The sequence below is a fragment of the Phalacrocorax aristotelis genome, chromosome 2 (assembly GCF_949628215.1).
Source record: "Phalacrocorax aristotelis chromosome 2, bGulAri2.1, whole genome shotgun sequence".
In the NCBI taxonomy this organism is placed as follows: Eukaryota; Metazoa; Chordata; class Aves; order Suliformes; family Phalacrocoracidae; genus Phalacrocorax; species Phalacrocorax aristotelis.
Genome location: NC_134277.1, coordinates 150585514 through 150611507, shown reverse-complemented (window position 1 = coordinate 150611507; position 25994 = coordinate 150585514). Strand labels below are relative to the sequence as shown.

The 25994-nt window shown below is 35.7% G+C and overlaps 1 protein-coding gene across 1 annotated transcript in view; it reads left to right on the top strand.

Moving 5' to 3' along the window:
- CSMD3 (CUB and Sushi multiple domains 3) overlaps nt 1-25994 on the top strand; it is a 614053-nt gene that overhangs the window by 180275 nt on the left and 407784 nt on the right. The window contains exons 8-9 of the mRNA XM_075085810.1: nt 7129-7206; nt 12216-12303. Of these exons, the coding sequence (XP_074941911.1) occupies nt 7129-7206; nt 12216-12303 (166 nt within the window). The remainder of the gene's footprint in view (nt 1-7128; nt 7207-12215; nt 12304-25994) is intronic.

The window sequence follows — 25994 nt, the reverse complement described above, 5'->3', positions numbered from 1 at the left end:
GCTCCTAAATATATGCAAATTAATACCTGCAAAGATAAAATTTAATATAATAAATACAATTTATCAAAACTTACTATAACATATATGTATATATTTAAAATGGTAAAAATGTACTGTACCTGTAGTCTTCACTGTAGGATTTTTTGATAATGTTGCTAGTGAGATCAGAATAGTGCTAGTTTATGACACGTTAGCACTGATGCAAAATGATAACTATAGAATAAGGTTTGTACTATTGGCTTCTATACGATTGTTCTGTAAATAAGATCTTTCGGAGTGAGTAAACAATAATGATACTATTTTGTTTCCTAAATGGATATTTTTTTAAGTGTATGTATAGAGAAAACTAGAGGTCTCTATCTACCTAAAATTAAGCTGCTAGGTGTAAATTAGTCTACCACACTTACTATCTGAACTTCAACAATAATAATTGTAGGTTGCGTCAAAGACTGGCTGAATAATTTTTTCTCTAAGCTTATTAGTTGGAAATCACAGAAGGGGAGAAGACTTTGTGTTCTGACTATTCAAGAGAGGAAAAAAGAACCCTAGATACATTTGGTGAAATACTTCCATTAGGGGTAGGGAAGTACGAGTATCATTTTATAAGGGAGCAGTGAGATCTCATGAGGAATACTGTACAAGATTATAGGTCCTCAAAAAGAATTCAGGCTGAATCAGAGGAATAAAAAAACTATAAGGATGTTACATTGTTCTGATCATCCCACCTTACAAAAGGAAATGTAAGACGGGATAAAAGGATAAATGTTTCAGGACATAAATGCCTGTATGTGGAGAACTTAAATAAGGACAAATGAGTCTATAATATATAGATTAGGGAGAAGTGTGAGAACAGTTTTTGTTATTGGAACGATGAAGTCTTCTGGTAGAAGAAGGGAGTAGATGAAGGGTGAAAAGCTTATTTTCAAGATAGAGCTTGATAGGCTATTGAAAAATATATTTAGATAAGATAGCTGGAAAAGAAACATATCATCTTTTGGGTTCTGAGTTCTAATGAAACCAAGCGCCCAAACTCAGGAAAGAGTATCTCTTCCTCTACACAGAAGTAGGGGGGGACAAAGGAGGTCCCTAGCCACTTTCATTCAGTTAAATCTGGAAGCTTCGAATTATGAGCATTCAGTGGCAATTCATGTGGATATTACAACCACAGTTTCTAGTATTATTGTCTTCTTCAGATGTGAAACCAGGAAGGAAATTAAATGTGAATTTTTTTCCCCCTTGTTTCTATTCTGTTTAAGTATTTAAGTACTGTTAACTTGATCATAACTACATTAGTAGAGGATAATCTGGCATTTTTGGTCTTTTTTACTGTCTGTATTCCATACACAAAGAATTCAGAGTTTAGTTAAGCTGTTAGTGCTATTGAGTTGTTTTATAATTCATATCAACTACATCTTTTCTTTCTTAACGCTGTTGAATTTTTATTTTAGTATATGAAAACATCATGAGAGATATTTTAGAACTTTTTCTTGTAAGTGTTTTTATAGCATACTGTTTAAAGATATGCTAAGAGTCACATGTCCAAATGCTAAGAGGCATTTAGACAATGCCCTTAATAATATGCATTAACTTTTGGTCAGCCCTGAAGAGGTTGGGCAGTTGGACTAGATAATTGTTGCAGGTCCCTTCCAACTGAAAATATTCTATTCTATTCTATTCTATTCTATTCTATTCTATTCTATTCTATTCTATTCTATTCTATTCTATTCATGTTAATTTTAATATGACAGTGCACATGCATCCTATTTAAATACCCCTGCGAATAATGGGAATCTTACTTCTAGTGTCAGTGGCAATAGAGAACAAGTAGCACAAGGATTTCTAAATAAATCATAAGAAAGAATAAAATGAACATAAAAGATGATGAAGTTGATACAGCAGAGATTTCTATTCTCTTGTGTAATTGGGAAGAATCCTTGATCTATCAGTGCTAAACATACTCAAGTCTGATTGTCACTTTTGCTGACATGATATTACACTACTGGAGGAAGGACCACAAAGTGAGTTTAAATTATTTTACAAAGTGAGTGTAAAATATTTTTAAAGACTCCTTAATTCTGCTGAAGGAGTACAAAGTGGATTGATAATGAAGTACCTCTGATCAAATCACTGGAACTTTGATCTTCATTGTGATGAACCTGGACTTCTGCTCCAGAAATAAATAAGAACTCCTGTCAGATAAGACAAACTGAGTATAAACAATTTATAGTAGCCATCTTTTCTTTCTTTTTCAAGGAAGAACCATAAAGTTTGGCTAGATCTTTTTATTCAGGAATCATGATCAGTGAAGGCAACTGAACAGTGCTTTAATTTCTTATACTGGAAGATGAGGAAATAATGTGCTTTTTTTCCAATGAACTGAATATTTACAAAGGATATATAGAGTGTTGGCAGGTATATAACTATATGTACCAAGAAAGTCACAAAGAGGAAAAAAACTATATACACCAAGAGAGTAACAAAGAGGAAAAGATTGAAATTCTTTTTAAGATTTAATTGATTTTAGTATACCATTAAGAAGTCCTGTATTCTAAGACAATATCTGTCCCAAAGGAATTTCTAATATAAGACATCTGTACTCTAGACACAAATGAGTACAAGGTGCAAGCAATGTAACAAGACCACTGGTACAATTCATAATTCATAAATGAAATATAGAAAAAAATAATTCTGAAACAGAGATATAAAGGTTGGAGAAAAAAAATTCCTTATTGAACTAAAACTCAAATAGTACCAGGAAATCTTAATGGATGACACTAGTCATCTGTAGCCGTTCAAAAATTGACTCAATTCTTTTCTTAGGATCTTAAATCTCATTTATTTTCAAGAGAACTTTAGATTACAACACATTCCACTACTCTGAACTTCTATTCTCTGCCTAAACAGCAGAAATATCACCAAGCATTTGCAAAATGTTAACCATATCTGCTCAGTTCAAAAAAATATTTATTAGGATAACACAGATGTAATTTAGCACTCAAGCATTTAATCACTTTTGGAAATAACTGTTTAATATGTGGAACAAGTCACATAGGTATGTTCTGTTTGGTGGATGAACTCTGTAACCCATGGTTTGTTAATTTAAAGATTTTTATTAGAGAAAAGCTGATAATAATGATGTAAGTTTGTTGACATCCTCCCACTTCAGAAAAGTCATAGGAAAGGAGGTCAGTTTTCATCCAGTAAAGTCCAGTGTGACTAGAAGAAAGGGAAAATCAGTCATGCTGATTTTAAAAGATTTGTTTAATGTTTTAATTGAATTATTACTCCTTATACTTGCCTGTCAATTTTATTCTCCTAACTTGTGTCTTCTATTTATTTTTCTTGCAGTTCCTGCAATTGTGTTCTTCATTATATTATACGTTTTCTTCTATAACTGATATTTGTCTTCTGACGTGTTGTGTCATTATTTTCCCTCACTAGTTCAAGGTTTCTTATTTTGACCTCAATATATTTGTATAAATCAAACACATTGTAGTTAGAGTATAAAAAACAATTTATCCTTAGTGCAATTATACACTGCTTTAAAAATTAGCTGAGTGGTAGCGAACATAATGTAAGAAAGGTTCAGTAGAGGGGAGGGACTGTTTCAGTGTCTGAACCACTTTGAGCTACACCCAAGGAAAGAGTATATAAGTTAGAAGAGGCCCAAGTATCCATGGTTAATATTCTGTATAGCCGTAGCAATGCAACCTGAGTGCCTGTTTTGCCTATAGCCGTGGTGTTAGTTGTCAGCAGTTTCAAGTACTTGATATTTGGTTTAAAAGTTTACAAAACATAGATGAGACAAGCTGGACAGTTTCTTTACCTAAATGCTGCTGCATAACTAAAGACATGAATTTGTGAGTTGCCGGTGTTTTAAATAGATATCCTTCACATGGCTATATACCCTGATTCTTCCTTATTGTAGAAACAAGTTTTCCATCCTGAAATTTATGTCTTGTGTAGCTTTCAGGATGCTAAAACTCTTTTAGTACAATTATCATTTTCCCCACTGGTTTCCACATTGACACGTGCAAAATAATGCCTAGTTTACTAAGTATTAAAGAATGTATTTATTGTGTTTTGGGTATGGGATTTTTTGGTGATGGTGGAGTTGGTTTTATGTATGAACATGCATATGCAGCCTGACACATAGTTCAGTGATGGCATGTTTGGACCAAGTACATTTCTATTACTACTCCTTCACAGTGTATTCAGAAAGCGTTGTTCAATAAGTCATCATACAAAACACAGTTAAAAGTAAAATTCTTCCCTTGTAAAGATGTTTCAGAGATTTCAAGTTGCTTTCTTTCCTAGTAGTATTTAATAGCCTTGGGAGAATGATGCAAATAGTTATAAGAATCTCTAATTGTTCTAAATAATGTGCTCATCAAGACACTCTAGTAACTGTTTTCGGTTCCACCTTAGATCTTGTGAACTCTGTTTCTTGTGTACATAAACTATGGATGTGCCATTCAGGTGTTTGAGACTGAGTAGAAACAAAAAAAAACCCCAAATCTTCCTTCATTCTTTAATGTGTTGTTATGATGATTTCTGAAAATAATGGACAAACATCTTCCTAATGCAAGTATTTAAATCCATCCCAGAAGCTGAGATCATGTATTCAAGCCCACTCCCATTTTATATATGTGCTGGAAATATGGCTAGGCCTATCTTCTGATTCATGAGGACTTATTTTACAGTGATACTAAGAGAAGGCCAAAGGAAGCTTACAGCTATACTCCTACATTCATATTTATGTAGAAATAGCATCTTGGAAATCTCACACAATGAGAGAATGTAACTGTTATTCCATTATGACTCTACTGTGTGAAGGTAGAGTTCTTGTGTCAATGACTTCCACTGAGGACAGAATTGCTTATGGACTCCAATTAATTTGCAGGGGAAACTTCTGGTATTAAGGATTTAAAAAAAAGCATTAAAAGATACATCATTTTTTTGCAATGGATACATTATGCTCCTGCAAATAACATATTTCCCAGAACTACTAAAAATGTTTATAGCTTACCTTATGATGATACACAAGAAAATCTACATTTTACCTCTTGAGATATAAGCCTCTATCATATGGACTCTTCCATCAGAAGTGTAAAAATATTTATCATCATATCCCATACCTATCTATAAATTGTCTTTCTTAGTAGTATGCAATTTTCTCCTGAATCTTGTTCTGCTGTTGTGCGTGGTAATCCTAACTTTCATTTAATAACAATAGAATTTTGCTACTTTGCTATTTATGCCTCATGTAAGGGTTTCTTTGACAATTCATTGATTTTGTATAAGAAGTTAACAGGTGCTGAAAAATTCTTTGATGATATACTGTCTATCTTCTCGGTTTAGCTTCTCTTAGACCTAGTTCCTTTATTCTCTGCTGTCTTCATCAGCAGTATTTGCTTGTAGCCAACATACAATATCTATTTCCACAGTTTTAAAATATTTCTATATAATATACTAGTAGCTATCTATAATAGTAGTAATATCTACTATTATCTATATATAAAGTCACTTGAGTATAATGTACCTAAAATTAAGTCCGTTTTTATGTATGGTTCACTGTTCACTGGTAGTGTATTGGAGAAAAGAGGCACTTAGTTTAATGGCTAAAGAAAAAAGTTCTTGTGCTATTTTTTTCTTTATTCTCTCTTGCTTTTTGATATCTATTAAGTTTTTGTTTTACTCTCCTTTTATTAGTTATTTTGTTTCAGAGATATGTTGAGGCCATATGGTTTGCCTGGATTAGCTGACTTTATCACAAAGCCAGCCCAAAATAAGGGTTTTTACAGTAGTGTGTTTAGGGGTGAGGTGGGACCCAACTGTGTTCCATGTCACACTTTTTACAGATAACAGTTTTCAAGCTAGAAAGATAACTAGATGCAGAACTAACAGCAGAACAGTAGTAGACTGTGTTTCGTATTTTTTTTTTATCCAAATCTCTGTAGCTAAAACAGAAAAGTAGCCTGGTATGCTTAATTTAATAATGCAGTGGTTTATCTATCATCAAAATATTCTGTTTTGTCTGTGTAATCTAAACAAAGATAATAAAATCTCAGTATTTCCTGAATAAAAATTATTCTTCCATACTAAAGCTAGGAACATAGCTAAGGTAGATTTTGAAAACAACTAGTGGAGATACTTTCAGAACTGAGAGGTAATCTCAGTGCCTATAGATCTTGAGAACGTATTCCGATGTGTTACTTTTACAAGGGCATTTTGTCTCCTAAAACATTGTAATTTTTTAGCTGTTGCCTCTGTTTTGTCTTTTTCCCAAATGTAGTACTGACTTTTAACGTAAATTTTAAAATCTGAAGTAACAGGCAAAATATGTTGACAAAAAATATTGGCATTTCTACTGATGATTAAACCTTTTCAGAATATATGTGGATTAATATATGTCCTGTATTGCTTGGATGCCTGTGGAATTCAGATCTGAGCATATATATTGGATTTCAGTGAGCTTTCAGCAGCATGACATGGATGACTCTCTTTTTCCTTTTAAATTCTCTATCACTGGGAAGAATAATTAAATTAAAATTTCACCAAAAAAAAATCAGATGTTTAAAGAATTACATAGGATTTTTTTAAAAAGGTTGCTGACTTTTCAGTTGGCAGATGTGATAGTATTCTGTATTATTTTCTCTTTCTTTTTCCTTTTTTTTTTTAAATGGAGGGAGCGGGGGATAAGGATTACCGTTGTACTGTTTCTTAATACAGAAGAAACACCAGATAAGATTCAACTGTTCAACTCTTTTAGAGAAAACATACCTATCATTCCTTTAATTTTCCAGGTTCCATAAATGTGTGACAATGTTTTACACAACTATATGGTGCATGGAAATAAACACTTTCGATCATAATTTTTCTTCTTGGTTATACAGGTAAAAAAATAAAATTACAAATCTTACTTCTTTAGTTTGTCAGGTGCAAAAATTGGTCTCAGTACTTGTTTTTGTAAATTGTTTTCCACCAAAGGTACACAATATGAGCTTGTTAGGTAGCTGGTACTCTAATTTGCGTATACTTCCATTATAAAATTTGTCAAATGAAATGAAATATTTTTAGACTGTATTGCCTGATACATGTTTTGTTTGTTTTTTTTTTTTTAACTAGTGAAAAAGGCCATAGATTTTAAATCTAGAGGATTTAAATTGTTTCCAGGGAAAGACAACAGCAACAAGTTTTCTATCTGTGAGTGTACTCCTTCTTTGTTACTTTTTTCTAGTACAAGAGTGAAGTTTGTGCTGTCTGTGTTGTTTGTGTGTTTTCAAAATTGTTTACGTATTTCTGATAGTATAACTGATTTATATCTAATTCTCCAGTCTGCATGGTGAATTTTTAAATATGGTTCTACTCTGAATGCAGGCTTTCTATAAATCTGGCATTGTAGAATGACATGTTATTTTGTCAGTAATTTTGCAATAAATTTGCAGTATTAACAAAGAAACAAATATTCAGCCTCCTAGGTGTCAGCTGAAAACTTAGTTGTGAACAGGAGAAATTATTTTGATTGAAAATTAGTCCTAGCAGCAAAAGGCTATACAAACCAAAGCCTATCCTCATTTACAGATGTGCAACCACATATTTTTTTCAAGTGACACACATGAGGTAACTTTCTGAATTTTTTTCTCTTCATTAACATTGACATTCTGAACTGATTAACTAACTGTGGTTTTAAAAATTCTGGAGATGTTTAGTGCCTTCAATTTCAATTACAGAAAACAGAAACTGAAAGTGCTCAGCATCTTACAGGACCAAGTCCTGCTTAACTCATAAGGAGGAGTCAGGCAACTTTCTAACAGAAATTAAACAGGTATATTAAAGAGGATATATTTTGCAAAGAATGTGCCATTTTTATAGAATTCCATTTTGGACTAGAACTTCATTTTAAATATTTAGAAGTAATTTGTTAAAACAAAGATGGACTAACTTCTTAGCCTATGTCTGCTTATATATTTAATTGTTCTTCACAGGAGTGAAAGGACTTGCTTTCAAAGCTCCTTAGGTTGGACATATCTGCACTAATTTTTTGTTTAAAATGTCAGTGATAGATTCAGTTTCCAGGATTTAGCAGGGCACACTGGCATAACTTTTAATGCATTTTTCAGTTTTAGATTTTAAACTGTCAACATATTAGATACAACTTTTTTATAAAAAGGTGTCTTCAAGCAGCAAGACCCTTTAATGTTTACCAAGTAAGAAAAATAAAACAAAACACGCTTCTGTTCAGTTTTTTTTAATGTAACATATTGCCATATTCAACTTTGAAAACTGCATCACCTAAATAGTTCTGTAAGGCATTTCTGGTTTTTTTGAAAACTTTATATCAAGAAATTTAAAAACAAGTAGTCTTTTTATGTGTACTGGGTGACTAGAAAGTAGAGTGGTTATAGAAGAAGAAATAACAGTAAGATAATTACAATAGTGTTTATAAGGTGCATCACTGAGTTCTGTCTGATGGTCCATCTGTGCTTTTATAATTACAAATGAGAATGGTTTATACAAATTTATTTTGCACAAATCATTAAGTATTCCACTATGCAAACATTAATAGGAATTGCGTATTGATAGTGACTGCTAGACACTTGTGATAGGTAACAGTTACAAGTTTAATGATGAAATATATCAATATATTTTTGAAAGTCTTTATATAATTTCATATGTTAAGACATTCTATGTAATGCTGAAAACTTCTGTATCTTTTTATATTGGTTATGCAGAGTAGATTACCTATATAAGTCAATAATAAGTGAAAGTGAAAACCTTGATGATTTACACCTTTAGTGATCATAATCTTGTCATAAATAGATAACTAAGATTTTACATTGTAACCCAGCATTTGGTTAGCTAGTCACTTTGGTAGCTGAGGAAACTGAAGACACAGTAGTTCATGAGAAGCCTGTGTATTTAGCTGTTGACTTTAGATAAAATTCCTAGTGTGGCCTCAGCTGGATCTGTGCTTGCATTGCAATGACAGATAGGGTCCTTTAAAGAAAAAGGATGACCATCATTCAAATAAGATAAGGATAAGTGAATACCTATTTTACTTTATGCCTTGTATTAACAATGTATTTAGAAATTATCATCTAGCATTTGTAATATGTATGTCTTTTCCCTATTCTTTTAATGTATCCGGTACATAACATTCATACTAATGCTTAGGTTATTTGCACATAGTAAAGACAGAATGATAATATTTGATATGATGATACACTTTGGAACAAGCATGCATCAACTTCATTTTGCAAGTGTTGCGATTAAAAAAAAAATTCATTGGGGGACCTAGTTCAATATGGATTAGAACTCTGGACTTTCTTGCTCCCAGTTTCATGACTAGACCAAGAATGAAAGCTTTCCCCAGCGAACCTTTAATTTACTACAGGAAACCCTTTCATTGCTTATTCTCATATGACTATCTGGGGTGTGAAACAAACAGATGAACACATCCAGATAGATAGATAGATAGACAGACAGACCGACCGACAGATATCTGAGGAACTACATAGAGCTGTATTTCATTAGACTGAAAAATAAGGCATTATGCCTGGAACACCAGTACAAAAATAATAAAATGTGTATTTATTTTTCACAAAGTACTTAACAGAAATCAGAATGGATTTAAATTTGTGCTTAAATGCATTTCTGATTTCCATTTAAATCTGAAATCAGTTTAATGATTTCTACTCATAACTTTTTCTTCTGAATTTTTACTGTGGTATTTGTCTTACTATAATTTGGTCACTGTAATTATTTCATTGAATTTCTTTAACATAAGCCTTTATATTTTTATGTCTGAATATTAACAAATCAATAAATTATCATTTAAAATCAATTTCATACATAATTTCAAGAATGGAACTTTATACAGATGTCAGAAAAACCAATCAAGTTTTCAAGAGTCCATTTTTTGTAAAAGTTGAAGTATATAACAGTTCTTGTGCTTTGAAATGAAGCAGAATAGTCTTTATTATATAACTATTCAATCTATTACCCGTGTATGGGGAAATGTAGTGTACCAAAATAAAATAATTATTTGAAATATTAAAATATTAATTACAATAAATAGACTTCTGTTTAAGTAGTATTTTTAATTCATTATTTTAATAGAAAAAAATGTCTTCTGTGTAAGTAAATATATGATGCAGCCCTAAAATGACACCATTTCATTTTAATTTCTTTAATATTATTATTGTGCATCATAAATAAGTTTCTAGTTATAGTCTTAACACACACTTAATGTCAGAAAAGTCACAAAAATTAGAAGGTGTCTTTTTCCTTACTCATTCTCAAGTATATTTTTGCTTCCTGAAATGCTCAGTGAAATCTGTCTACCCATAGTTTTAAGGTCTATTCTATATATGTGGGCTATTTATGGTGATCCTGAATTTCTCATGTCTTGGTATAGGCTTTGGAACTATATAAAAGCACCCAGATATTTCAAAGAGAGAGTTCATTCTAAATGCTCATCCAAGAAGTTCCTTCTAGATGGCCTTGTGAAATTCAGTTTATGGAATTGCAATTGTCAGAGACATATATATTCCAACACTAGCAGGAACCTGGGTTTCTATAGCTAATACGCTTTCATGACACCTACAAGTATTGGGGGAGGAAAAGACTGAAACCCGGTAATACAGATTACTTCTTACTTTTCTAAGGAAGAGCCCTCCTGGTCCAAAAGTCCTCTGAGCATAGAGATGCAGATGAACAGAGATTGCCTTTGCTACCAGAACAACCTTTGACATGGTACAGATCTTTTGGGGCAGAGGAGGATAAATACTGTGGTTCCATTTGACACGGGATGAGCTTGATGATAGGTTTTATGAGCAGCATGCTAACCTGAGACGTTTTCCTTTTAACCCTCTGCAATGTTTTTGTCTGGCCTTTGACTTCCTCAGAGGTACCAAACCAATTCTTTCCTTCCTGGGTGGATAAGAAGACAAATTTCAAGGAAGGGAAACCCCCTAAATATGCTGAATGTTATTGTCCTTCATTAAATGCTGAAATTTAAGGAACACCCTTTAGAAGTGTAGTTAGAAACTGTATTTTTTTACTTGGGTACATTAAATTTACAACATAATGCGATTAGCCTAATTATATGCAAAGTTTTTCTTTAAAGGAAAGTTAAAATCTAATACTGCAAATCCATTGGTATAATTCCTCAGGAAAGAATAAAGGTGAAAATCTCTTTCTGCTCAGTATAAATATCTTGGTTTCATGTGAACTTTTATTAAAAAAAATAATTTCTTCTATTGGGCCATGAATCTACCAAGTAATAGCAGCTCAAGCTCTTTAGCTAATTTTTTTTTTTTTTTTTTTTTTTGGGGGGGGGGCGACTGCTACCTCCTACTTCAATGAACTTCAAAAATGAAATGCAAAATTAATAGAACTATTTTGGCCTAAAATTATTTTTGTAAGACACAGTTTTTCAAGCAGTAAAAATTAGGAGCAGGTATATAATGCATTTAAAAGAAAACGAGCTGGATCACTACATATATATTTCTGGAAAAACACACCGAAATATTCACAGGAAGTTTCTCTCTGAAGATACATTTTAGTTTATTGTAAGATAAACGTATGCAAATAAAACTGGCATTTTGAGTTTACCTTCAGATCACCGTATTTTGAGGATATCTGCATTTTCAATACTGATTAAGGACAATTCTCTCAGCATGAGCCTATGCATTGAAGTTTTATTATAATTCAAGGAGAAAAGGTCAGCTCTTAGTGGAGATGACATTTATTAAATTATGTTCAGAGTAAAATCTTACAGCCCTAAACTTGATGAACACTCCTTTGAATGTTAATGTTTGTAAAAGAATAATAATAATATTTCCATATGGGTTCAATAACGTTACAGGCACAGAAAATAGCTGATAAGTACAACTTATTAAAAAAGTGTGGGGTTTTTTTTTTAGTGGGGGGACGGGGGATGGGGGTGGGAGATGGGGGACACGGGACACAACACCAAAACAAACCCAAAGCACCCAAACCATAAAATAAATGCTTTGCTTATTATAGGGAGAAGAAATTTATGTACCGAAACTGGAGATATGGGTGAACATATTCTGTAGAAAATCTGTTTTAAAGGACCTAAAATGCAGAAAATGTACTTTTTAATATTTGACAATTATTTAACTCTGTATTTCCTAAAAACTCTGTATTTCCTAAAACCTGTATTATCTTTTTTTTTTTTTTTTCAGTAAATGAGGGAGGTATTAAACAGGCATCCAATTTGTGTCCAGATCCTGGAGAACCAGAAAATGGAAAACGGATAGGCTCAGATTTTAGGTAAAATATAAACCCTACCATTGTATCATTTCCCTAATACTGAACTTGGAAAATGTGTATGTTAAAAAAGTATTGCTTTGTTGAGCTACTCTTTCAAAACTAAAAATGAAATTAAATTCTGTATAAAATTATGTAGAGCAATGTAGCCTGTACTTAGTATGCAAAGAAGATAAAATACCAAGTTGGGAAAGAAGGAAAGAACATATATCTCTCTTAATCTGACAAAAATTGGACTGAAGGTAAGTTAAAATAATTTTCTTATGTAAATACTGTATTAGAGTTATAAACATCGAGCATATATGTGGTTCTGGAGGTTTTTGTGAAGGACAAAGCAAAACTGAACACAACACAAAAAGAATGATAAAACATCACAGAAGAGGTTTCAGATACTGTTATGGAAATATCCATTGGAATCTAATAAAGAATATGGTATTGTTCAGTATGTTTTTCAGGAACCCAGAATTTTGATACATGCAGGTGTATTTCCCTAGCAGTCCAGGAATGGTTTAGCCCTCTTAATGCAGACTTTTTTTAAAATGAATTTTGATACATAACACATTGGTACTACCTGGTATATATATTAAAAAAAAAAAATCAGAACCAGAAAGTTGTACATCATTTCTAGCAATTACTTACATTTCTTATATTTCATTCCTTGCTGGTTTTTTTGACTCAAAAAACCCCCAAAGAATTATACGCTTCCAGTGATCTATTCCATCTTTTTTTTTAACCTCAACTCAAATATTAGCCTACTTTCCTCCTCCATTCTCATCTCTCTTTCAAACTCCTTATCTTGTAAGAAAAAAACAGTTCGCAATAGTGTCTCAAAATATTTTATGTTTTTTTCACAGTGAACATTTGACTCCTATTGTCAGTAACAGTAGTGGTTGATGCATTGTATGAGTAAAGACACATATACAATAACTTATTGAAAATGTTTTGAATTAATTTTAAACTCTTATCTATCTGAGTTTCTAAACTGTTTCTTTTTCAATTGTTGAACATTAATGTCATTACATACTAAAAAGGATTAAACGTACATGTTATATATTTGATATATAGGCATAATTTAGACTCTTAAAAGAATAAATCTAAAGCTATGTTCTTGTTTTATGCCATATGCTTATTTCACATGATCATCATGTTTACAAATCCCTTCAAAACACCTAAGTGAAAAAAGAGAAAAGGAAGAAATAAGTAGGAGGGAGACTGATTTTTTTAAAATTAATTTGGTTTATTATATTCCGTTTTGATCAAAAGATGTATTTTACATATCACACAGCACACTTCCTAACATTTGAAGATAGTAAGTGTTAGAGTAACTTGGGACATGAGCAAAGTTTTTACAAAATTATGTTACTTCATTATTTTACATAACTTCTTGTATTTTGTTTTGCTTTTTCTCCCTGTAATCAAGCATAACATAGAATTGCCAATGACATCCCAAGTAAATGTGCTAGCTGGCAGCCAGTTATAATTTCTCACTTAGTTATTTTAGTCTCTCTGTTTTTCTAGTTTTGAAAAAAGAATAGTTCAGTGTGCATCAGAGAAAGCTTTATAACTAATTTTATATGGAATGTCATTTCTGACACTACCTGACAAAAAAAAAAAGATTTCTTGATATTTTCAGAGAAATAAAAGCAAATTAACTGCATTTCTTAATCCTCCTGCTTTCTAGAAACGTTACTTAGACCAGTATTTCATATTTTAACCTCAGAAATATGGCTTGCTAGCAAAAGCCTTTGACAGAGGATCTACAAACCTTTGTGTAGTGTTGTTTCTGCAAGTGACCACTGAAAGACCTACCTGCAAGATCATTCTAGTTAAACTATGTGAGGGGCATTACCTCAAAGGAGATATGATTATGATCATGACCTTGTCTTTCTTTTTAGGCCAAACTATTAGAATATACTTTAACACGATGTGACTGTCAAGCTTTCCTGTTTCAAATAAATTTATGAGAAAATGAAAGGAGAAGGTATTCAAATTACTGAACAATAGAATACAAGGTATAAAACCCAATATTTTTAAAGTGGAGTTTTTTTCCCTTAATTTCTCACTAAACTCAGTGATTTTTTTTCTTTCTGAAAAAAATCCCCAAATTATCTGTGAAGGAAGACCAGCTTTTCTATCAACTCCCATGAATGTGCTATTTAATGTTACATGTAAAATGTAATGATAAATCCAATCCCATCATAATGGAAAAGAATAAATAACTAGGGCATTTCAAATGTATATAAGTGAAAGAACATGGTTTGCACATACGATATCCACTGAAAGTGAAAAAAGGAAAGTGAAAAGGTGTGTTCTGTTTAATGACATTTTTGTGAACAAAAAAGTTTAGTAAGCTTTTGTTCAAAACAAAATAAACAGAAGATGTAACAGATACATTAGTATGCTCTCGGTCTTATGGATTGCAATTTTGGGAGGCAGGGATGTTTATTTTGATGAGGAAGTATTTTTCACCTTCCACCAAATAAAGTGCTTTCAGAACAAACTTAACTCTTTTTTATTTGTATTGATCCTTATTTTGGTCACTTCTTGATATTAGTATGGTACAAACCCTTTTACAAAGTAAGAAAAAAATGAAAAAAAACCAACAAAACCCCAACAAACTGGTACTTAACTGATCCTCTTTCTGTTGGAAGCAGATTCTAGGAACTGTCTAAAATCCTGCTGATTTTAAGGGCAGCCTACTTGCTTACTGATGTCTCTAAGAGGTTATGTTGCAGAGTAGTAATAGTTTCTGAAAGCACAGTCTTCTCAATGACTTCATTGCCACCTCAAATTCATGCTCGAAAGCTGTTCTCAAACTAATTCCTTTCCACTAAATATTTGAATTTTCATGGTTCTGTTTCTTTCAAGATAAAAACAATCTGGTCTGGAAAATATTATCTAAATAAATCCCATCTAGTGCAACATCTCCTTAATAGGCAGTTCTATTCTGAGTGTAGCTCTCAGAAACAACCCAGAAAGGACTAGTTTCCTTTCAAAAGATTGAGTGTCTCCAGTTTTGTGTTAGCCTCTCTTTAGAATGAGAAACATTGTATTTGGAAATAGTAGGAGGACATATATACACACACATGAACAATTTCTTGTATTGAATGTTAGTAATATATACGTCATTATTCAAGCTGAACACTTGATATATTAAAAAGAGGTCTTACAAGGAACAAAAGAAAACTAAAAATTTTCAGCAGACTGAATAAAATTCCTTTTAAAATTAACTTGATTTCAATTCTTGCCATTTTCATAATGGGTGATCAATTGCTTCATAAACTTCCAAAGTAAGGGTGCTACTAATTCTTTAAAATAAACAAATAAGGCATCGAAAGAGAAGTCTTATGTTCAGTTAAAAAAATATGGTACTATGCAAAATCTTTTCCAGGTCGTCTTGTACCTGACAGAGAGAAAAACAGCACACTTTTCCTTTCCCTTTCTTGAGGTCACTCTCTCTATAATATAGGAAACAGCTTTACCTTGAGCTTGTCTTTTTTCCCTCTTCTGATAAGGAAGTGAAAACACAAATTACAATACCTTTATTTTAAAATAGAGTATTCTGAAGGAGGGTTTAGGTCAATCTTTACCAATATCAATCAAAAGCTGACTTCAGTACAATATAATCTATTTTAGAGAAAGGCATTATCTTGTAATTTCTCTTTAGCTTTGTTCAAATGTGAAGGTATAGGTTTAGAAGCATTTCATTGGATTCCACTCCTGATTATAAACACTACCTGCTCTCTCAGCAGATTCATATGTTCTTACATGGTTCTTACACAGACTTAGAAAACCTGTAATGCAAGCTCTAAGACAAGCTGCATCATTTCATTACATTCTTTGGGACCTGACACTCCATGTTCACATTTTTGGATATTTTTTCTAATGTGAAAATTCCCCATGGCTATATTTTTACTTATTAAATGCTTTGTTTCTGATGTTAGATGCCTATTGGAGCATAACAGGCCTTTGCAGGTTGAAATAAAGTTGAGAAGACTTACTGATAACTGCCAGCTTTACCTGTACTGAAAAAGATACCTCAGAAAGAAAACTTCCATTCCCTAGAAGTTTCTTAAAATTTTAGATGTACTGTTGTTCATTCTGCTGGAATTTCCAACAGCCTATTTTGTGTTACCTGTCACACAGTAAAATATACATCTTTTCCATGAGTGTCCAATTTTAGAATCAACACCATTATGGAAAATATAAGAAAGACATAATAGATGAAAGGAAAAAGTTTTCATATGATCTCATTCCTTTTTTTATTTGTTGGGTTTTGGAGGCTTTTCTTCTTTGATGGGTTATAGTGGAATAAACGTAACCAAACAATTATACTTGGACAAGTATTTTTTTATGAAGACCACCATCTGGCTTCATGAAATGAATGAATGAGCCTATCTCTATCCCTCTTCCCCTGTAGTGTAGTCCAACTAGGTATTTAAAGATGAGACTCAGATCAAAGTTGGATCACAACAAAGTAGACAAAGTAGTGAATGCTGTTGGACAGCCACAAAGTTCCTAGTGTGGTCTTAAAAATATAGATTCTATTGAGAGAAGAAAACATATGAAGTTTATATTGAAGGCAATTTATTATATCAATGACTTGTGTTACAGTATACCTAACAATAATTTATTCTTTCATTTTATATTATAAAATAATTTATAGTTATTTATTTGGAAAAAAGACTTTGAAATGTAACCACGTTGATTGACTGGAAGTTTCACACTTAATTTTCCTTAAAACACCTCTGAATCACATACCCTTCTCTGCAGAGAGGCAAGGTGAGCTTTTAGACTCTGACCCTTCAAGCCAGACATCCTGAAAATTGAGCAAAACTCAGATGATTTGCAGCCTGAGATGTGAGGCTAGTTTAAAGAGTAGTATTATGTTTCATTTATCAGCAGTTAATTGGTTCCTTCGTCAAGCAGAAGCCTCTGACAGTACAAGCCTTGTGGGAAAAGGTGACACCTTAAGAACTGTTTAAGCAGAATTACCAATCATCTCCAGATTGTTGGGAAAAAATCTGCAACTGAAATTCAGTCATCACTTTAGTTTTGTCAGTGCATGGTAAGGATTTTTCTTGACCAGAAGTTTTGAAGATTTAGATATTCTAACTTTATATTTTGAGGTCCTAACATCTTGCAGTAATATTTCCAAGTACTGTATTAACTGATCTACAAAAATGTTCCTATGTGTGCTCGTAACTTGGGACAGATACTGTGGCTTAGCTCAACTCTCCTACTGTGGCTCAAAGAGACTACGGTTGATTCTATCTGTAGCTTGCACATAAAATTTATGGATCAGTGTTGTGTAGAAAGTTGCTAGGTTATAAAGATCTGATTCCCTGTGCATAGTCTTGAAAGCATACATTTAGCTTTAGTTTCTTTTACGGCAGATGGAGAATATATCATGTGCTGCAATACTGATTATTTATTTAGACTAGCTTTAAGATGTATCCTAGTATTAATTTAAGTTTTAGACACAGACAGACTTTAAGACCTGATGTTTAGATGTTTATCAGTGTGGGGTTTTTTTTGTTTGGGTTTTGTTTTTTTTTTCCTATGGCAAAAACTTTATCAGTTGGTGATGTGGATAGAATAGGTTAATATGACAGAAAGATGTGAATCTTGGAGATTACTTTTTAATATGCTTTAATGTATACATGACTTTTCAGTTAATTCCACAGAAACAAGAATGGTACTGCAGTGTACAAATTCAGATGTCTTTCCTGCACATAAGTGCAAAAATCCAAACTGCATTATCTCCTTCTTCTTTTAGTCTGTCTACCTATCCACCACAAAATTTACAAGAGAAATGTTAATTCAAAATGCAGAATAATATAATTTATTGTTACAGCTGAGCTTGACATCTTGATTTCTTGCATAATAGATTCTTGTTCAATAATAACTTAAAGAATATATCAAACAATGGAGGAAAAGGTTCTAAAATGACTTTGTTACATGTAAGCCAAGTGCTAAAGCAATACTATTCAGTATAAACTTCATATGAAGTTCAACATTTTAAACCTGCTCTTTCACATCCTTTAGAGATTCTATAGCTTCCTTTAGGCTCCTTCTTATTGATTTTAGTTTCTTTTCTTTAAAGAGGGATCCCAAATTTGGGGCAGATGATAGAGACTTCAGAAAGAGATAGGAGATTAAAGTGTTTTCTCGAATTTGTATAACTATCTTACTCACACATTTTTTCTAATGAAAATACATCCAAAGTTTGAGTTATTTTCCTGAAAATGCAAACCTAATGGCAATCACCTTTTGTCCTACTAGAAATAGAAATTGGCAGATAAAGTTACTGAAAGACACAGGTCAAGCATGAATTTTTGAAACTATGAACTGCTTTAGCACAGTATGTTGTAGATGCAAAAGCTTTATATGAGTTCAAAATAAATTTAACAGCTTGAGTGAATCATAGAAATATTGATTGGAAGGGTCCTCGAGAGGGCATCAACTCCAACCTCCTGCCTGAAGCAGGACTAATGCCAACACTAAATCAGATCAGCTGTGGTTTTGTGTAGCAAATCCTGAAAACTCCTAAGAATGGAGATTTTACAACAGGCTGCCTATGCTGTTCCAGTTCTCCCCTGCCTTTCATGGAAGAAGTTTCTTGTAATGTAAAGCCTGAATCTCCTAAACTGCCCCTTGTATATAGTCTGTCACATTAAGAACATTTTGGCTTCATTACCTTTGTAATGGTTCTTGAAGTAGTTATGGTCTGCTATTAGATAGTACCTTAGCTTCCTCTTTGTCAGACTAATTAAGCCTAGCTGCCTCAACTTTTTACTGTAGGTCAGGTGCTTTAAGCCTCTAACCTCCAAATGCTCTAGAGTTTTTATCAGTAGCTCCCCTGAAGTGGGACACCAAACACTGGGCTTAATATTGCAGATACATCCTCACCAGCTGAGTAAAAATTTCACTTGATTTGCTGCCACAACTTCTAATGTAGTTGACTATATGGTTTCTTTTATTCAGAATGAGAACACATTATGATCAATAGTGCAGAAATTTGTACCTCTATTTGTTGAGTTTCATGAGATTTATGTTGGCCCATACTCAACTTTGTCAACTGGCTGGATTGAAACTCTGCTATTCAGTGTGTCAGCTACTTTTCCTAGTTTAGTATGACATATAAATTTGCCAGGAGACCATTCTGTCTCACCATCAATGTTGAGGATGAAAATATTAAACAGCATAAGACCACATATTGACTTCCTCGTACTCAGCTTGTTACTGGCCACCTGCTGAATATTAAGCCATTGATTCCTACCCTTTGAGCATGGCTGCCAGGCCAAATTTGAACCTATACACTGAGTGCATATCTTGTCAGCTCCTAAAAGACACTCCTGCAAGAGATGGTATCAAAATCCTTGCTGATGTTGAGCACTGTTACATGGAGCACTATTTTTTGTATATAATAATGAACAACTTCATAGCTATATCATGCTTTGGTTCTCTTGAGATTTACAAAAGAGGTATAGTCTACACAAACTTTTAAGGAGTTTCATCTGGTAAGAAGTTTGGATAAAATGTAAGTCAGGCAACCAAACTGCCTTTAACTGTCTACACTATTTTTCTGTCAATATTTCCCACACTTTGTTTTGGACTACCCTGCCAGCTTTCTCTAAAATAATATTGGCCCACAATTCAGAGGTAGATTACTCCCGGGACAAGTGCCCCCAAAACAGCTTCCATGATCTGCTTTTCTCTCTCCACAGTCTGTACTTCTAACATACCAGCAGGCTTTGATCAGACCTCCCATACGTCCTCAGTTCCTCTGGACATGCAATAGATATCAACTTCATCCTACCAAGAATCCCCCTTTGGCCTGTAACACAGTCCTCAAATTATCTGATATTCTGTCAACAACAATATCTTCCTCTATTTTTTCATGGAATCTACAGTCCAAGAAAGACAGGGCTCATTGTTTACAAGCCAAACCCTGCAGAAAAATATGAACTTTGGTATGCGTTTTGTCAAAAAGGAGTGCTATACCTTGTGGGATCAAACCCAGATTTGAAGATCCCAGCCAAATCAATAGTGATATCCTATCACTATTGAGTGATACCCTCACACCTCTTCCAATCTCTGCAAAAGTGCCAGTTTTAAAGAGTTATAAAGGAGTCTTAAATAATTTATTTAGACAAATGAAGAACTGTGCCAGTACAGAGGTTTTGTTTAGAGAGATATATAAACTAATTTTTTAAAAAATAGGTAACATAGCAAAAGCTAGAAAATGGGATAGAGATCTCTGGCATCTGTCTGAGGAGGGTCAGATAACAATAACATAGTTTCTATGACATGTACTTTTGGTGAGCTACTCCATGTTTAATCTTAAAATATCCTGAAGACTGGATACACAGGATGAACAAAGTATTGTAAGCCATGTGTATGTAAAAAATAATTTTTCAAGGCACAGGCAGTTACGAAAACCTCTGAGATCCTCTGAGAAGTTATACATTAAGAAAAATTTTAAACAAAGGTCTGATGCTAAAATCTGGTAGCTAATATTCAATACAAAAAGCATGTTATGAAACAAAAGTCACCTTGTATCTTAACTAAAATACAAAAGCACTTACAGTGAGTATTATCCCAGAAAAAGAGTTAATTCAGGTCCTGTTTGAATGTAAATGTAAATCAAGGCAGAAATCTTTGAAATCAATGAGTTTATGAGCTGATATTTTGATAGGTTTGAGTTAGAATGAAATGCCCTGCCACTCTTCAGTATTGATGGTATAGTAATTTCCCAATCACCAAATTAAGAGGAAATATTTTCAAGGAAATGTACCAAAAGAAAAAAAGAAAAAACCCAAATGATTCCTTTTCTACACAGGTAATTAATTAAAGAATCACAGAATCACAGAACGACAGAATCACAGAATGGTGGGGGTTCGAAGGGACCTCTGGAGATCATCTTGTCCACCCAGAGCAGGGGGCACAGGACTGCATCCAGGTGGGTTTTGAATGTCTCCAGGGAAGGAGACTCCACAGCCTCCCTGGGCAGCCTGTTCCACTGCTCTGGCACCCTCACAGGAAAGGAGTTTTTTCTCATATTGAGGTAGAACGTCCTCTGTTCCAGCTTGTGCCCATTGCCTCTTGGCCTGTCACTTGGCACTATTGAAAACAGCCTAGTCCCATCCACCTGACACCCACCCTTTAGATATTTATAAGTGTTGATGGAATCCCCCCTCAGTCTTCTCTTCTCCAGGCTGAAGAAAGCCAGGTCTCTCAGCCTTTCCTCATAAGGGAGATGTTCCAGTCCCCTGGTCATCTTGGTAGCTCTGTGCTGGACTTGCTCAATGAGTTCCCTGTCCTTCTTAAACTGCCCAGAAATGGACACAGTACTCCACATGTGGCTTCACAAGGGCAGAATAGAGAGGGAGGATAACCTCTCTGGCTCTGCTGCCACACTACTTTTTATGCACCCCAGGATACCATTAGCCTTCTTGGCCACAAGGGCACAGTCTTGGCTCATGGTCAACTTGTTGTCCACCATCACTCCAAGTTCCTTCTCAACAGAGCCACTTTCCAGTAGGTCAGCCCTCAACATGTACTGGTGCATGGGGTTGTTCCTTCCCAGGTGCAGGACCTTGTACTTGCTTTCATTGAATTTCATGAGGTTCCCCTCAGCTCAGCTCTCCAGCCTGTTCAGGTCTTGTTGGATGGCAGCACAGCCTGCTGGTGTATCAGCCACTTCTCCCAGTTTGGTATCATCAGCAAACTTGCTGAGGTTACACTCTGTCCCATCCTCCAGGTCATTGAAGGCTATCAGGTTGGTCAAGCATGATCTTCCCTTGGTGAATCCATGTTGATTATTTCTGATAACCTTCTTTTCTTCTGCATGCCTGGAGATGACTTCCAGAACAAACTCTTCCATTACCTTTCCAGGGGTGGAGGTGAGGTTGACTGGCCTATAGTTCCCCAGGTCCTCCTTCTTGCCCTTTTGGAAGGTTGGAGTGACATTTGCTGTCCTCCAGTCCTCGGGCACCTCTCCTGTCCTGCATGACCTTTCAAAGATGATGGAGAGAGTCTCAGCAAGAACATCCATCAGCTCCCTCAGCACTCACAGGTGCATCGCATCAGGGTCCACGGATTTGCGAGGATCCAGTTTGCATAGGTGATCTCTGAACCAATCCTTCTCAACTGATGGTAAGTCTTCCTTTCCTCAGGTTTGTCCTCCTTTCTCTAAGGGTTGCGATGCCTAAAGGCCAGTCTTAACAGTAAAGACTGAGGTAAAGAAAGCATTCAGTAACTCTGCCTCCTCTGCATCTTGTGTTACCAGGGCCCCTTCCTTGTTCAGCAGTGGGCCCACTGTATCCCCAGTCTTCCTTTTACTGCTGATGTATTTGAAGAAGCCCTTCTTGTTATCTTTGACATGCCTTGCCAGATTTAGGTCCAAGTGGGCCTTGGCCTTCCTTGTCACATCTCTGCATACCCTGACAACATTCCTGTCTTCCTGCCAAGTGGCCAGTCCCTTTTCCCATATACTGTGAACCTCCTTCTTCCACTTGAGTTTCTCCAGAAGCTCTTTGCTCATCCATGCGGGTCTCCTGGCTCCTCTGCCTGACTTCTTCCTCATAGGGATGCACCGATCTTAGGCTTGGAGGAAGTGGTCCTTGAATACTGTCCAGCCCTCTTGGACCCCCCTGCCTTCCAGAGCCCTAGCCCATGGGATTCCTCCTAGCAGGTCTTTGAAGAGGCCAAAGTTGGCCCTCTTGAAGTCCAAGGTTGTAACCTGACTCATTGCCCTGCTTCTACCTCACAGTATCCTAAACTTAATCATTTCATGGTCACTGCAGCCAAGACTACCCCCAACTCTCACACCCTCAACCAGACCTTCCTTGTTTTAGGATAAGGTTGAGCAGCACATCTCTCCTTGTTGGCTCCTCCACCACTTGCATCAAAAAGGTGTCCTCGATGCTCTGTTGGAGCCTTCTGGATCATGCATGGCTTGTCATGTTGCTTTTCCAGCAAATATCAGGGTGGTTGAAGTCCCCCATGAGGACCAGGGCCTGCAATTGTGAGGCTACTTCCAGCTGTCTGTAGAAGGCTTCATCAACTTCCTCTTCTTGATCAGGTGTCCTGTAGCAAACGCCCACAACAGTGTCACACATATTTGGCTGTCCCTTAATTTTTACCCACAAGCTCTCAACTGTTCTCCTTCCACTCCAATGCAGAGATCGATGAATTCCAGTTGTTCCCTCACATAAAGAGCAACTCCCCCACCTCGCCTTGCTGGTCTGTCTTTCCTGAAAAGCCTGTAGCCATCCATGACCACATTCCATTCATGCAAGCTATCCCACCGTGTCTCTGTGATTGCAGTGAGATCATGGCCCTATGACTACACACAGACCTCTAGTTCCTCCTGTTTATTCCCCATGCTGCGTGCGTTGGTGTACAGGCATTTAAAAAAGGTGCCTGAGCATACAGGTTTCCCTGGAGTGGTGTACAAGGACCCACTGTAGCCATGCAAACCCTTGAGGTGGTTGGTCTCCTGGTTGCCATTGCATGAGGCTGCTATGGTGCCTTTATCACTGCTCAGGTTGTCCTGTCTTATTCCCCCATTGTGTGTGATGGCATTAGCATTGCCATTTTGTCCCCTTCCCCCGGAGTTCCTCAGTTTAAAGCCCTCCTCACCAAGTTTGCCAGCCTGCTGCCAAAGATTCCCTTGCCCCTTCCTGACAGGTGGACTCCATCCCTCCCTAGCAGCCTAAGGTTGCTGAAGAACATCCCGTTGTCATAAAAGTCAAAACCCTCACATCAACACCAGCCGTGTAACCCGAAGTTGATTCGTATTATTTGCCTATTTCTAGGTGCCCATTTTCTCCAACAGCTAATATGGAGGAGGAGATAACTTGGGCACCAATATTTTTCACGTGCTTTCCCAGAGCTTTATAGTCTTGCTTAGTTCTGGCCCAACCGTGGCTTGCAGCATCATTTGTGCCCACATGGAAGAGTAGCACAGGGTAGTAATCAGTGCTTTTGACAAGTTGTGGCACCCTCCCAGTGATGTCTTGGATCTTAGCTCTTGGGAGGGAGCAAACCTCTCGTGACTCCCTGTCAGGTAGGCAGATGGGTGCCTCACTGCCTTTTAACAGAGAGTCACCCACTACGAGCACTCGTCTCTTGTTTTTGTGGTATCCACTCTGTGCTGCTGGTACAGTTGCACCTTGTGGACCTTGCTTGTGGGTGTCTGCAGCTGCTAAAGCTACAAATCTGTTGCTGGTGGTGATACTGGGAGGTAGGGGCTTAGGCAGAGCCCTTCTTTTGCGGGTCACCAGGGTCCAAGGTGCCTCCTCCTTCTCAGTGGTGTCTGCTATGGGAGCATGGTTCTGGGGCCGCCTATCTGTCTCTGCCTCAGTTCTACTAATACTATGCAGACTTTTAACTGTCTCCTGCAACTCAGCCACCTGGCACAGCAGATCATCAACCTGTGCACACCTTGTCCAGGTACTTACTTTCACACCAGAAGAGGGGGCAGGGCACTTGTTGCAACCTACCACCTGTACCGAAGCCTCCTTCCTTACCAGTTCCATCTGGGTGGATGCATCAGACCTCTCTGGGGCTTTCACCATGGGAACACTTGTTTTAGCTCTGCAGCAAGTGTCTACCTTCCTGGCAGAGACCTAGAGTCCTTCCCTGGGCTGTAGGCTGTAAGCTGTAGGCGGCATACAGCACTCTCCCTGCTCGCCCTGCCTGTGCAAACTGCTGCACAAACTGCTGCGCCATGCCCCGGCTGCCCACCCTGGTCACTCGCCCTCCTGGGCTGTTTAAATCTCCCGCGGTTGCTCGTGGCAAAGCCCAGGCTGCATCAGCCTCCCTCGCGAGAGCTGCTGGGACCTGGTGGGCCGCTCTGTGATTCCTCAGGCTTCCCTGGCTCCAGAAGAGAAAGGTGTCTTCTTCTGGTCAGTTATAGAACAACTAGCAGAGAATATCAAACCTTACAGAGTTTTGAGGTATTCAGATTTCTAAACTGATTTTTAAAAGCCTCATATACAGATATATATGTACAGATATGTATACACAAAATAATTGGGAAATTGTAACAAAAGTACAATGACAAATGTCATTAAAAATAATTTACCATGCTGTTTGCTTTTATGTCAGCGCTTCCGTTATTCCCCCATGAATAAGCACTGCTCTTCTCTTTTCACAGAATATCATCAACCTCATACTTAGATTATGAATGGGTCTTTGTGCCCTAGTGCTTTACATTCACTAACGTGCATAGTATTAGCTGTGCCTAGAATAGGGAATACCATTGTTCATGTAATTTGTGTTAGCTATTACATATAAAGGAAATACTTGTTAATATTAGGCTATATGAAAATAAGGATAATAAAGGAAAGGAATTTGTGCTTTTCCACTTTTATGACGTTTTCCTTTTGGAAGCCTTTTCAAAATACTCTGTTTTGTTGTATTTTTTTAATTGTAAGATGCTAGTGCATGCAAATATCTTTACACGATCATTGTGGAGTTTGGTAAATAATTCTGTATGAGTTTTTTCTGCAAGGTTTCATCACATGTTTTTAATATTGAAACATAAAGTTTTATCAGTACCCACTATAAGGGTGATAAAAGCAATGATACTCCTCCAAATTCCACTTACAAAATATCCTTCATCACATGTTTTTAATACCAAAACATAAAGTTTTATCAGTACCCACTATAAGGGTGATAAA